Source organism: Chinchilla lanigera, unplaced genomic scaffold (assembly GCF_000276665.1).
Source record: "Chinchilla lanigera isolate Chin_1 unplaced genomic scaffold, ChiLan1.0 scaffold00109, whole genome shotgun sequence".
Taxonomy (NCBI): domain Eukaryota; kingdom Metazoa; phylum Chordata; class Mammalia; order Rodentia; family Chinchillidae; genus Chinchilla; species Chinchilla lanigera.
In genome coordinates, this window is record NW_004955510.1 from 5,962,734 (window position 1) to 5,975,990 (window position 13,257).

At 55.7% G+C, this 13,257-nt stretch overlaps 1 protein-coding gene across 1 annotated transcript in view; it reads left to right on the forward strand.

The window, feature by feature from the left end:
* The first annotated feature begins 12,661 nt into the window (after positions 1-12,661).
* Positions 12,662-13,257, forward strand: part of Fam25a (family with sequence similarity 25, member A) — a 2,140-nt gene continuing 1,544 nt past the window's right edge. The window contains exon 1 of the mRNA XM_005407909.2: positions 12,662-12,833. Within this exon, the coding sequence (XP_005407966.1) occupies positions 12,761-12,833 (73 nt within the window). The 5' untranslated portion in view covers positions 12,662-12,760. The remainder of the gene's footprint in view (positions 12,834-13,257) is intronic.

Genomic DNA, 13,257 nt, shown 5'->3' on the forward strand with positions numbered 1-13,257 from the left:
GCACCAAGCCATGGACTGCATGGCTCCAGGTTCAAGCACGGAACCTGCCTCACCATTTTAAGACCACCCTGCCTCAGGCTGCTCAGTGTCCCACAGGGCCACTTGCATTGCACTTGGAATCCTGTCCCCGGGGACCTTGCCAGGGTCCACATGCCCTTGGGGCTCAGAGCCTGGAAGTGATTTGGCCAGGCCTCCTGTCACGCGTCAGGACTCCAGACCTGCCCCATCCACACTGCCTCCCCCAGCCTCAGCGATGGGGCACAGGGGTCCCAGGGCTGGGTGCTCACATGGGTCCAGCAGCACTGGTCAAGTCCAGGGCACCCAGCCGGGGCATGCGCTGCTGGGAGGCAGGAAGGAGTGGGGGCTGGCCCTGGGAAGTGGGGTGCTCAGGCAGGAGGGGACTCCCTGCTCTCGCCTGGCATGTTCATGGCGGCAGAAGCCTGGGGTGGCGGCAGCTCTCTGGGCTGGAAGAGAAGGCGAGGGGAGCAGGAGCTCCTTGGGAGGCTGGGGGCACGGGAGGGGTCTGGGCAAGGTTTCCCCAGCAGCAGTGCCCTGCTTCGCTGAAGGAGCTCAGAAGGTCACTCGAGGAAGGGTCCCTCTGCTTCCACCCTACACCCACCCTTGAACTCACGCATGTACACGTGGTACCTGCCTTGGACTCATACCCCTTCCAGAAAGCCCTGCCCTCCCCGTCACCTACAGGGTTCTTTGTCTTAGACCCCACTTCCTGCGCTCTGCACCCCAAGAAGCAGCTACCACCCCACCTCTCTACCCTGTCTTCTGTAGGGTCCCCTTCCAGTGTCAAGCATGTAACCCCATGAAAACCTTAACAGTTGGGCATGATTGTACACACTTGTAATCCCAGCACCCAGAAGGCTGAGGTAGGAAGATCACCGCTAACTAGAGCTACATAGGGAGACCCTGTTTCAAAAACCAAAACAAAACAAAAATACTAAAAAAACAAACAAACAAAAAAATCAACAAAGCCTCTAGCTTTACCTGCTTTTAGTTGACTTTAAAATCACTAATTTTGGCCAGGCGTGGTGGCACACGGCTGTAATCCCAGCACTTGGGAGGCTGAGGCAGAAGGATCTTTGCAAGTTTGAGGCCAGCCTGGGCTACAAAATGAGTTCAAGGCCAGCCTCAACTGCATATCCATACCCTGTCTCAAAAAGGCAAAAAAAAAAAAAAAAAAAAAATTAAAGTCTCTAATTTTGGAGATCGCGCTACACAGCACTGTATGCTCAGTCCCCCACCTGCTTATTGCAGGTGACACCTGTGGAGGGGGCTGTGAGGACAGCAGTTGCCTAGGTCACTTCTCAGGGACTTGAAGGTCTCTTGTGCTGCAAGTGCCAGTGCCACATGGGAAACTAAAGCAAGTGAAGTGCCAGGTCCTGGGGCCCCACACACACCCTGCCCTCTGCCACCCTAACCCCCGGTCAGACTTTAACTGTGTGTGGAGACGCCTTAGTCACTCGAGGAATGTTTGTCTGGGAGCCTCGATGCAGCCCGGTCTGCCCGCCCACTCCCCTCCCCCACCCCCAGCGGAAGACACCAAGATAAGAACAACTGGGACGTTTCTGAGGTCTGTGGGGCATCATGACCTCGCGGTGTGTGTACCACCCCCAGCTTTCACAATGGTGGTTCCAGACCACTGGAGAGGTGACGGAAAGTTTCCGGGCATGGGTCCCATCCTAACCTCGCCCCCCAATTCCTGCCCCCTCCCCCAAGGACAAAGGAGCTTGAAACTGAGGCACAGTTAAGATGGGGTTGCTTGTTTGTTTTTTCTCTTTGGTTTTTTGAGACAAGGTCTCACCGTGCAATTGAGGCTGGCCTTGAACTCACTATGTAGTCCAGGTTGGCATCCAACATGTGATGATCCTCCCGCCTCAGCCTCGTTAGTGCTGGGATGACAGGTGGGTGCCACCACGCCGGCTTCCTTGCAGAATAATTCTTTTTCCTTGCTCAAACCACCTGTTCTCTGTCCACCGGGCCCTTCATCCAAGTGACAGACTGGGGCCCGCAACCATTTCTTCCTCACAAGGCAACTCCGAGACTTGTGTCAGTGTCCTTGCATTGAGGTCGCGGATAGCAAGGCTCAGGGAGGGGACTGGACTTGTCCCAGGGCACTGGGTCCCAGAGATCTGGCCCCAGCGTCTGCCGCCGCCCCTGGGCTGGCCATCTCTCCTGCCGTGGCTGCAGCCTTCCTGGGCCCCGTGCAAGCAGCATCACAGCTTTTGGGAGAGCAGAGCAAACACCCCCGGGCCTTCCTGTCCGCCCAGCAGTGCTTCCTGCCTGACTGGTTGGGCGCTGGTGACCTCTGCTTGTCCCCTTCCCCAGAGTGACACAGGGGACAGTGCTCTCCTTTCTCCCTCCTCACTCTGGGCTACGTCATTTCATGACCGTGTTCCCCTTCTTTGGGGGTCTTCATCGGACCCCCCCCGTGCCCTCGGGGGACAGATGCTGTGGTGCCAGGGCTGTGTGTGGGGGGGGAATCAGTGTCCCATGGTGTCGTAGTCCACCCATCCTGCTTCTCCCCACCTAGTTCCCCTCTCACCCAGTGCTGCTAAGAATCGCACCATCTCAGCAGGCGACGGGACAGAGTACGTGAGAGGCTGTCACAGTGCATCAGGGCTGCGCCTGCACGGCAGCTGCTATTATTAATGTCACCTGTGGCCCCGATTCCCGACCATGTGGGGACCCTCGAGGTCGAGGAGGAAGGGGCTGGGCCCTGGGGGACAGAGGCGTGGGCTCCCCTCTCCTGCCCCTCACCCCTTCCTCACGGCTGACTGAGCCCCTCTGCAGCCGCAGCCCATCCTGGGACCCTGGCTCAGGCCACCGCCTCCCATGGTGGGCCCCCAGGGGTCTGCACATGTGCCAGCTCCCCTTTGGCCCCTGTGGCGCCCAGGGCAGGGCCTGCCACGTGTCAGCCCCGTCCCAGCACCGCCCACAGCCCCCCCTGGGGCGGGCCAGCCTGGATGCCTTGAAAACCCGAGCTGTGCTTGGATCTGCACCGTGGTACTCGGGATCCAGCTCCACTACAGCTGTCCTGGGAAACCTGCAAACCTCCCAGAGCCATGGCCAGCAAGGGCTTGAAGGATCTGAAGCAGCAGGTGGAGGGGACGGGCCAAGAAGGTGAGCAGGGAACCCCACTTGGGCACTGCACACACCTCCTGGGCACTTGGAGTGGGAGCTGCCCATGGGTCTGTGCCCCAAGGCAGAGACTGCAGTGGCCACAGGACGCCCGCTCACAGCGGCACCAAGGGGATGACGGCTGGTGGGGTTGGGACAGCAGTGCCCCAGGGGCCCTGGGCACTGCCAGAGCCCTTTGAAGAAGGAACATGGGCAGGAAGGGGGATGATCTCAGGGCCTGCTGGGTGTCCGAGCTCAGGCAGAGGGGACAGGGATTTCACCCCAGTGGCATCCATCCATGGGTTGGGGGGACAGGGGTAGGTGCTCCATAGTGGCTAATGGGGTCTTTCTCCCCTCTCTCGACAGGTGCCACTGCAGGCCAGCCAGTGGACCCTACCGAGGCTGGACCGAAAGGTCTGGGGGCTACAGGGGAAGAGGGGGTCCCCTGCAGCTCCTCCGGCTGCAACCCCAGGGCCTCCTGGGGAGGGAGCCCCCCGCTTGCTACCTGTATGAGTCTTTACCCACCGCCCCTGCCTTTCCCAGGTGCTGAGAAGCCCCAGGAAGCCACTGACAAGGCTGCCAACCAGGGCTCTGACGGGGCTATGGGGAAGAAGTTCAGCCACCAGAAATGAGACCGCCCCTCCCGGCCCTGTTCTGCGGAACTTGGCCCTGATGTCCCACAGGCAGCGCCCTCTCGCTCTGCCCTTCTTCAATAAAGTGCAGCATCTCCACTGCGTCTGCTCTCTCGCCCTACATAAAGGGCCTGGTGCCCAGAGGAGGGGCCCACATCCATGTCCAGAATCCTGGCTTCCGCTATGTGGGTGCCCAGGCCCACGGTGCAGGGCAGCTCCCAGCCCCTTGAGGATGGGGGTGCTTGGCCCTCGGGATCTGCTCTGGAAGAGCCAGCACCCTGGGAACTTCACTCCCAGGGCAGTGGGAGCAGGGGGACAGAGGCATCGCTCAGACCGCAGTGGACTAGGGCTGGACCTGGAGGGTTTGAGGGTCAGTGAGCCCAAGCCCCGTATGCCTTTCTTGGGCCCTCACCTGCGTGGCTTGGAGTTCTGGGGATACAGGCTGCACACGTACCAGGCTTCTTGCTACTGGGATCCCCTCTCACAGGCATATCCCTGACTTCAGGCCCAGGATGAACACTGCAGCAGGTCCCTAGGGATGGGGGTCACACCCACCCAGCACCCCTGTCCACAGGAGACTGCGGCCCTGGCGGGCCCTGATGATGGCAGCTTCCAACGGGAACAGCCTGGGGGTTCGAGGTGCTTCCTCAGCCCCTTCACCGCCCCGATCCCCTCGGATGTCCCTTCCCAGCTTCCCCTCTCTGCAAGGACTCCCATGTGTTGGCAGAGGGCTGCAGCTGCTGGCCCAGTACTTCCCGGCCAGGGTATCTTCTTCCCTCTCCTCTCAGCAGTGACAGTGACCATGCTGGAGGCCTCTCCTTGCTCCAGGCTGAGGCCAGCGCACCCTGCCCCAGGGACACCTGAGATCTACACTTGGGTCCTGAAGCTGAGTGATTCCCCTAGTCTGCAAAATGAGCGAATGGGGGCATTTAGGGAATCCAGCATCTCCAGTACCAGCTCCTTTGCCCTTGGTGAGCCGGGTGGACCCTGGCGAACTTGCTGGGCTGGTTGCCTGTGAGTGTGAGTGACTTCTGCGTGGGTGTGACCCAGCCTTCACTGGGAGAGGATGTCAGTGTGAGGGGCTGGGGCTTGTAGGAAAGGCTTTGGCGGTCTCCCTCCTCTTGCCTGGGACTTGTTTTCAGGGCTGGAAGTGATTCCTGAGACTGTGGCACTGCTGTGACCACAGGGCAGCTACCGTGGATGACTCTCCGAAAGGGTGGACATGAAGAGAAGCTGTCCTGGACCTCTGCTGCGGGAGGGGATGCTGCACCAGGCGCTTGGTCTCTGGGCCAGCCCCGGGCCTCTCCGTCCACTCCCTCTCTTCCTACCCATTTGCAGCTTCTTCCCGTCTACATGCGCTGGCTTTCCTGCCTGGAATGCGCCCTACACACCCTCCTTACCTGGTCGCACCCTGCTCATCCTTGCCCTGCTGGTATCAGCTTCCAACACACACACACTCACACACACACACACACAAGCACACGCACACACGCGCACACACACTCACATGCACACAAGCACACTGTGCATACACACTATGGGTCAGGCTCCCAGTGATACCTCCTCATGTACTAGCCCCCTCACCCCTGGATTTGGATTCTTTTTTGAGACAGGACTCACTCTGTAGTACGGGCTGGTTTTAAACTCACTGCGAAGTCCAGGCTGGCCTTGAACTCAGAGCTGATCCTCCTGTATCAGCCTCCCGAGTGCTGGGATTACAGGCGCAGGACACCGCATCTGGCAGCAAAGTAACTTGGAAAGGACAGATCTTTGTTGTTCTTTGTTTCTGCTTCCTTCAAGGCCCTTTGTCTATAAAACCAACCTCCTTTGTTGGTACCATGAAGACATTTAACTATTTAATAGAGTCAAATGTTACCTTTTTTGTTTTGTTTTGTTTTTTTGAGACAGGGTCTCACTATGCAGTTCAGGCTGGCCTTGAGCTCACTTTGTAGCCCAGGCTGGTCTCCAACTTGAAAAGATCCTCCTGCCTCAGCCTCCCAAGTGCTGGGATTACAGGTGTGCGCCACCACGCCCAGCCTGTTACCTGATTCTTGAACACAAAATAAAGCCAATTAAGATCTTCAAATTTAGGTGTAACTCTGTCCTTTGACTTGACTACTGCAGTGTGGGTGGAGAGGGTTCCCTGATAGAAACTCTCAGGCAGGCCCCCTTTCCTCCTTCCTCTTCCTCACGAGTAGGAAGAGCCTTCCTCGCCATTTCTCTCTCTGCGCTGGTAAAAGCCCAAACAGTGAGCACTGGCTCTCAGGGTGTGGCTCCTGTGATGGCGCCTTCAGCTTTTCCCTTTCTCCTTTTTTTTCTTAGCTGTCTGCTTGAGGCTTTGTGAAAACACGCAGCGCAGCGTTTACGTTCCACCCTCACCCCCAGCCACACCTTTGTTTTTGTCTCAGATCTGCAGATATTCAAAGCTCGCTGCCATTCATCAGCGGAGACAACATCCACATCGCTGGCTGTTGGTTGGCTCAAGCTGCTCCCCAGGCTGTTCTCAAGGGTGAAATACTGACAGATGACCCAAGAAGGCCTCTGGGAACGGAGCTGATCATTTGAGTACCTGGGTACCTGATCCGTGAGGATTCATAAGGTTCTATTTTTTATATATGGCATTTTCTTTTTTAAAAAATAAAAAACTTAGTATTTATTTATTTTTGTCTTTTTGAGACAGGGTCGCGCTATGCAGTTCAGGCTGACCTTGAGTTCACTCTGTAGCCCAGGCTGGTCTGGAACTCGCAACGATTCTCCTGCCTCAGCCTCTCAAGTGCTGGGATCATAAGTGTGCACCACCATGCCTGGCCTAAAAATTTTAAAAGGGCTTCTGTGAACAATATTGTGAGTTCTTCAATGTTTGGGTAAGGCTGTTGGTCTTGTTAAATAAAAGTTACAGGAAGCCATTATTTTGGACTAAACTCCTCCATAGACCAGGCTAAAAGTATAAATGGAGTTGCTCATGCTAAGATTCCACATCCTCAGGACGAAACAAAGCTGTTTATCACTGATTTTCCAGAAATCAGGACTAGAGACAGCAGGTTCCCAGCAGGACGGTGCTGCTGCATGACCCTGAAGTCCCCCTGGCCCCATCCTGGTCACCCAACCAGTCACTTTTGAGTGGTTCTGTCTCCTGGTCCTGCCTGGCCAAGAAAGCTACCTTGAAATTCACTTTTTGTTCCTCGTTTCTGCTTTTTTCTCTGTCTGGAAAACCAGCATCCTCTGTTCAGCTGGTTGGAACATTTACTCTGCTTTGTGGAATCAAGTGCTGCCTCATACTTGAATCAAAAATAAAGTAAATTCTGATCACTAAGCCAAATAGTGTTCTCTGGCAGCCTGTGGCTTTCACACTTTAACCCTGGCTGGGTTTGAACTCTGTCGCTCACTTGGTCCTAGAGAGTCTTCCAGGTGTTGGGTTCGGCTTTCTGGCACGGAAAGTTCATTGCCCCTAGAGGTCCAGTGCTTCCTGGAATTGCCAGCGACATCCTCCCCCTTCTCTTAGTACCATTCTCATTTGCAACACTTCTATCTCCCTGTCTCCTAGTATCTTTTATTTTGCTCTTTATTGGTATTTTGAGTTTCTCACATAAAAGAAACCATGTGATATTTAAGCTTGTTTGTCTGATTTATTTCCTTAACATATGGTGTCAAGGTGCACCCATTTTCCTAGAAGTGATTCAAGTCTATCCCGCGGTGGCAGAGTAGTGCTCCATGGTTGTCAGTGCCACATCCGTCTTATCCATTCATCTGTTCATGGACGTGCGGGCTGCTTCTAAGATTTAGCTACTGTGATTTGTGCTGCTGGAAATGTGAGTGTGCATGGGTCACTGAAATACGGTGTCTTCAGCTCTCCCGGGAAGATGCCTGGAAGGAGAGTAGCCGGGTCGAATGGAGTCAGAGCAATACAGGGGAAGTGCTAGATGTCAGATACGCTGAGCTTGTGCCCCTCAAAGTTGAAGAATTAATTCTAAGGAATAACAGAGGTTAAGAGTAGGACAATTTATTGGAGAAAAGGAATGGGGAATAGGAATAGCTATTCCTGAGAGATAGGAGAGGTCCCAAATGGGTTGCCGAAAAGCCCACCTCTCAAAGGAAGTGTTATAAAGAGCAAAATCATGAGGTGGGTACAACATGGGTCAAAATTATGATCAACCAATTAGATTGCAGTACAGTCACTTAGGTAATGTTGATCTGATGGTAGTAAGGGTGCACGGGTGACATCATTAACCTTGGTTGATACTCTGTAGTCTTCATCTCATCTTTAGTGTTAGTCTTAGTAGATGGGAGAGGATGGCCACCCCTAATAAGACAATGGGAAATCTCAAAAAGACAGTATCAATAATCCCAAGCCTCTGTTCATCCCTTAGGGAAGTACGTAAAACTAGCCTTGTGACTTTAATCTTCAGATGCGCCTCCAGCCACAGTCTTGATGGATTTTCATCTTCTGCGCTGACTCCCGCGAGGGCCCAGCCCTGTTTGACTGCCTCCTATATTTCTGACTAACTTAGCTGCCTATAATAAGAATTTCGGTTTTGAAAGACACAAAAGCTCTAAAGATCAGTTGTTCATCATTGTGAATATACTTAACTCCACCAGCTGCACAGGTAAACATGGTTGAGATGGCAGAGTTTGCACCATGTACATTTTAGCACAATTAAAAACAGAAAAAAATTTTCAAGTTTGATGAAAAGCAGAAATTTGCACATTCTCAAAGTTATTCTCCCAAGATGTTTATTAAGCTCAGGGAGAAAAACAGCAACCCCTCAGTGAAGTCGCCCAGCAGAAATCGCCTTTCTTGATGATCAAGTTCGCGGTCCCTAGCGCTGACACTCGCCAGAACCTGGTCACTGTGATGGGCGGGTGTAATTAAGTGGATAACTAAGTGCAGCGCATAATTAAGTGCAGTGTCACTACTGAGTGTTCCTGCCAAGCATGCAGGACCCGGGCCACTCACAGGAAAACATCGACAAAGCCAAAGTGAACAACATGGATGAATACTGACCAAAATGAGTTAAAAGTGTCAAGGTAGAGCTGGATGTGGTGGGACATGCCCATAGTTCCAGCACTCAGGAGGCTGAGGCAGGAGGGTTGGCAGCCTGGGCTACATAGTTCAAGGCAAGCCTGAACTCCATAGTAAGACTATGTCTCCAATGTCAAAAAAAGAAAAGAAAAGAAAGAAACCAAAAACAGCATCAAAGTTATGAAAGAAAAGGGGCTGGGGAACTGCTCCTACAAGCCTAAGAAACTGCAAGAGGTGAAGAAACAGCTAGTAATTACAGTGTCTGATCATAGATGGGATTCTGAACCTGAAAAAAACATTGCTGGGCGTGGTGGTACATGCACACGCATGCAATCCTAGTATTTGGGAGGCTGAGGCAGGAGGATAGTTGTGAGTTCAAGGCCATCTGGGCTACACAGTGAGCTCAAGGCCAGCCTGAACTGCATAGCGAGATCCTGTCACAAAAACACAAGAAAAAGACAAAAATGTATGAACTCCCCTGGTAAGAACTTTAGCTAATATGCTCATTTTAACTTAAATTACTTAAGTTTATTTAAACTCATTATTTGACTAACTGGCTTGAATTCCGTTGTTTAGCAGAATAAATGTAGATGTAACCTACCTGGATGGACTGGTGTCACTTTCTCTGCTGCGGCCATTGGGTCATAGCAGTGTGAGCTCCTAGGGTCATGTGGAGGACACACGGGAACCTGAGGTGTTGACGGCTACGCCACCACGGAGCCAGGCCGTCTGGGCCCCAGGGTCCCCTGCAAAGTCTTGGATGTGCGGGGTGCCCTTTCTTCTCACAGGTGTAGGGGGTCCTCAGAACCCATCGGCTCTAGGGGATTCTCTGCCAGCTTTTTTTGGGTGTGCCTTGAACCCCCCCACGGGGGGGTAGCAGGTGCTGTCTGTCACTGGCCCTTCCGAGGCCCCCACCCCACACTGTTCATTTCCCCAGCCCTACTCCTGTCCCTGCAGCTCTCACTCGGAGAGTCCTCTCCTCCTGGGGAGTCTGTTGACCACCATGGAGAACTCCCTGCCACCCCACCCCATCTTTACTCTGATTCTGCGGGCCTCAGGCACCTTTGGGCCACCTCGGCTGCTGGCTGCTAGGTTTCCGAAGTGGAGTGTGATGGTGGCTAGGGATGAGCTTTCTCTTTTCCTCTTGGACATGGGCCCGTGTTCGCTGAAGACTGGATGCCCCTCCTGCCCCTGCTGACCCAGGGGTGATATCTATCACTACTGCTGCTCCCCACACCCCGTGGACGGTCCTTTCCTCAGGTACTCAGAATGTGGCCTCTAATTGCCACCTGGAGCCTGCCAGTCACTCTCAGATACATGAAAGTCCACACGCTGGGCACATCTGCCTGTGGTGACACACAAGCCTTGTCTCCTGGAAGCTGGACCAGGGCAGCTCTGTGGCCAGAAGGGGTCAGTGTGTCCAGGATCTAAGGGCACAGCACATACCTCCAGGATCTAAGGGCACAGCACATAGCTCAAGCTTAAGCCCGACGTGATGCCCATAATCCCAGCACTTGGGAGCTGAGGCAAGAGGATCGCCACAAGTCTGAGGCCAGCCTGGGCCACACGGTGGGAGCCAGTCTCAAAATATCAAAACTGAAACCAAAATGAAACAAAAATACAGAGCTCAAATTCCTGAAGCAGAAGTAGGAGGAAGCATAGGCAGGGGGGACTACACAAAACTTTAAAATAATTTTGTGGTGATGGTAACTTTGTGCATGCTAGGCAAGCCCTCTACTACCGAGCCACATCCCCAGCCCCAAATCCCATCCCCTCTTTGTTCTGTAGTACAGAGATGGAACTCAGGGCCATGCACATCCCAGGAAGGGGCTCTATGCTAGCCACACACCCAGCCCTGGGCCATCACAAAACTTATGTGTGTGACAGTGACAGCTCAAGCTACGCAAGAAGTTGTCAGGCTTCAGCCACTAGACAGCTCTGGGTAGTTCCCTACCTGAATAAACATTTTTAAAAGAAATTAGTAATTGCTAAGTTGGCAAATTGCTATTTAAAAAGCTGGCTCTCTGGACTCAGCGATTCAAGCTGCTTGGTCCTGTGCCCAGCTGGGTAAATGGGCAAACTCCCCATGGAGAAGCAGCCAGCACCTGCACAGCCAGTGCCCACCTGCTCAGGGCAGCTGGACCCGACCTTCCGACTTGAGCTGCGCCTCGGTGCCTGTGTTCCAGGGTGCTCTGTGAAGCATCCCCAGGGTAGGGTGGAGGAAGGCGGCCCCTGAGTCACACCGGGCCTGGTCTGCGCAGGTAAAGCTGCTCTCTGTGGGCGTGGCCCGAGACCAGCCCCAGGACCAGAGTCTACCCATGGACAGGAGGCTCTGGCTGGAGGAGGTCCAGCAGCAAAGGTCCCCAGAAGTGGGGCACAAAGGGCCTGCCAGGGGATGCAGGTGAGGCTGGAGGACAGGGAGGTGGTCTCAGCTGGGGCTGGGGACCATGGGGTCCTGGGCTGCGCTGGAGCACAGAGCTGGAAGCCCAAGCCCAGTCCTGGGCTGCATAGCACTCCTGGCCCCTGGCCGTGTCCCCGCCAGGCATCTGGGACCTGTATCTAGTCCGGGGCTGAGTGTGTGCTCCCTGGCTCACGGGGCTTGCTGGAGAGGCTGTGCTAAAGCGGGGCAGGGTCTCACAGGCGGAGGGCAGCAATGGTCACAGGGCCGGGACAGAACAGCTGTTCCCAGAGTCTTGTGGTGGGGCCGTCAGGCCAGTGAGCTCCAGAGAGGGCATTGTCGGCTGTGCTCGAAGAGGGCCTGGGGGCTCTGGGGACGCTGCCAGGCCCTTGCCTCACCCACATGGTCACGGTCACACATGTCTGTGACATGTGCAGGAGTCGTGTATTCCTTCGAGCAGGTGAGGCCTCTGTCCACCTCTGCCCGTGGGCATGCGTGACCCATGCTGGGCTGTGACCCAGAGCTGCTACTGCCCACAGCACCTCTGACCAACCCGGAAGGGGTGGCTGGCCACGGCCTGGGGCTCACTCTGTCAGGTAAACATCAATTAGGCCCTGCCACACCCATGAGGGCTGCTCTGGTGGAGGCAGGAGGCCAACTGCCTGGGGACAGTGGCTCAGACCTCCACCTCAACTGGACCCCGAGCACAGGACCATGGAGGACCGGTGCTCCTGACTCCTGGCTAGCTGGGTCTCACAGCCCTCAATTCCAGAGTCCAGGACCCCGCCTGCCCTGGGCGCACGTGCTGGTGGGGCTCCTTCCACGGCCACTCTGACAGCCGGGCAGGCATGGTTGTCCCCATTTTACAGATGAGGAACTGAGGCTGCAGTTGGGTTGGTGACTAAGGGAGGCAGGATGTGGCCTGTAGCTGGGCGTCCCTGCTGTCCTGAGTGAGACAAGAGGCAGCCTGGCCTTTGCACGTGATGTGCAGGGACCGGGGAAGTCTCTGGGGACTCTGGCCAGTGCAGCTGCCTCAAGTGGCAGGGTGGGGGGCCCCCCAGTCTGTTCCGCCAGGACCTACAGGGAATGCTAACCTCAGAGTCTCAGAGGTCCTCGGGAAGGGACAGATAGTGCCTACACCATGTGTGCCAGCCTTGGTGGCTGCCCAGGTCCCCATGGAACTCCAGGTGACCAGCAGGTGGCAGGCCCTGGGCCTTGTCACCAGGTCCCTCCTGTGCCTGGTGTGGGGAGCCTGCACTCCTGGGGCTGGCAGGACCACTGTCCCCAGATGTCCCCAAAGGCTGTCACCCTCCAGTGCACTCAGCTCTGCTTCTGGGATGGAGCCCGACCTGAGCTGACCTGTCCTGCCTCGGGCTTCCTGGCAGAGGGTGGGGGTCCCCGTGGAGAGGGCAGGCCCAGCACTGGGGCGCACCCAGGCTCCTCCTCCCCTGCCTGACTCACTGCCGCCTCCTGGCCCCAGAAGGGCTTGGCGGGGCCTAGGACCCACATCAGAAGCACCTATAAAAGCTGCAGCCGGCAGGGCCCGGAGTCCTACCTGTCCCTGACTGCAGTGGCGCCATGCTGGGAGGCTTGGGGAAGTTGGCAGCTGAGGGCTTGGCCCACCGCACCGAGAAGGCCACCGAGGGCGCAGGTGAGGTGGGGAAACTGATCCCTCACGGGACAGGTGGAATCGAGTCGGGGCGCACAGGCTGGGGCAGCACTCACCTGCCTCGTGGGGCCTGCTCCTCCCGGGAAGCTCTGGGGAACCCGGCGGGCTGGAGGAGCACTGGCTCCCATGGAGGAGGGCAGGGTGTAATTTTCACCTTGACCTGAAAGCTGGGAAGGTCCCTTCATTTGGAAACAGGCTTTGATTCTGCTCAGGGTCCGAAAGGCCATTTTCCAGGTCCTCTGAGAACAGGGGCCCAGCAGCTCATTCAGGTGCCCCCCTCCGCCCCCCTCCTTCACTGGCACAAGTGCATGCCTGAGCTTGCCCATCTCCTGGGACTGCGGCTGATGTGTCTGACACCTCCCCTCCCCTCCCCTCCTTTCCCTTCCCCTCCCAGCCTCTTCTCTCT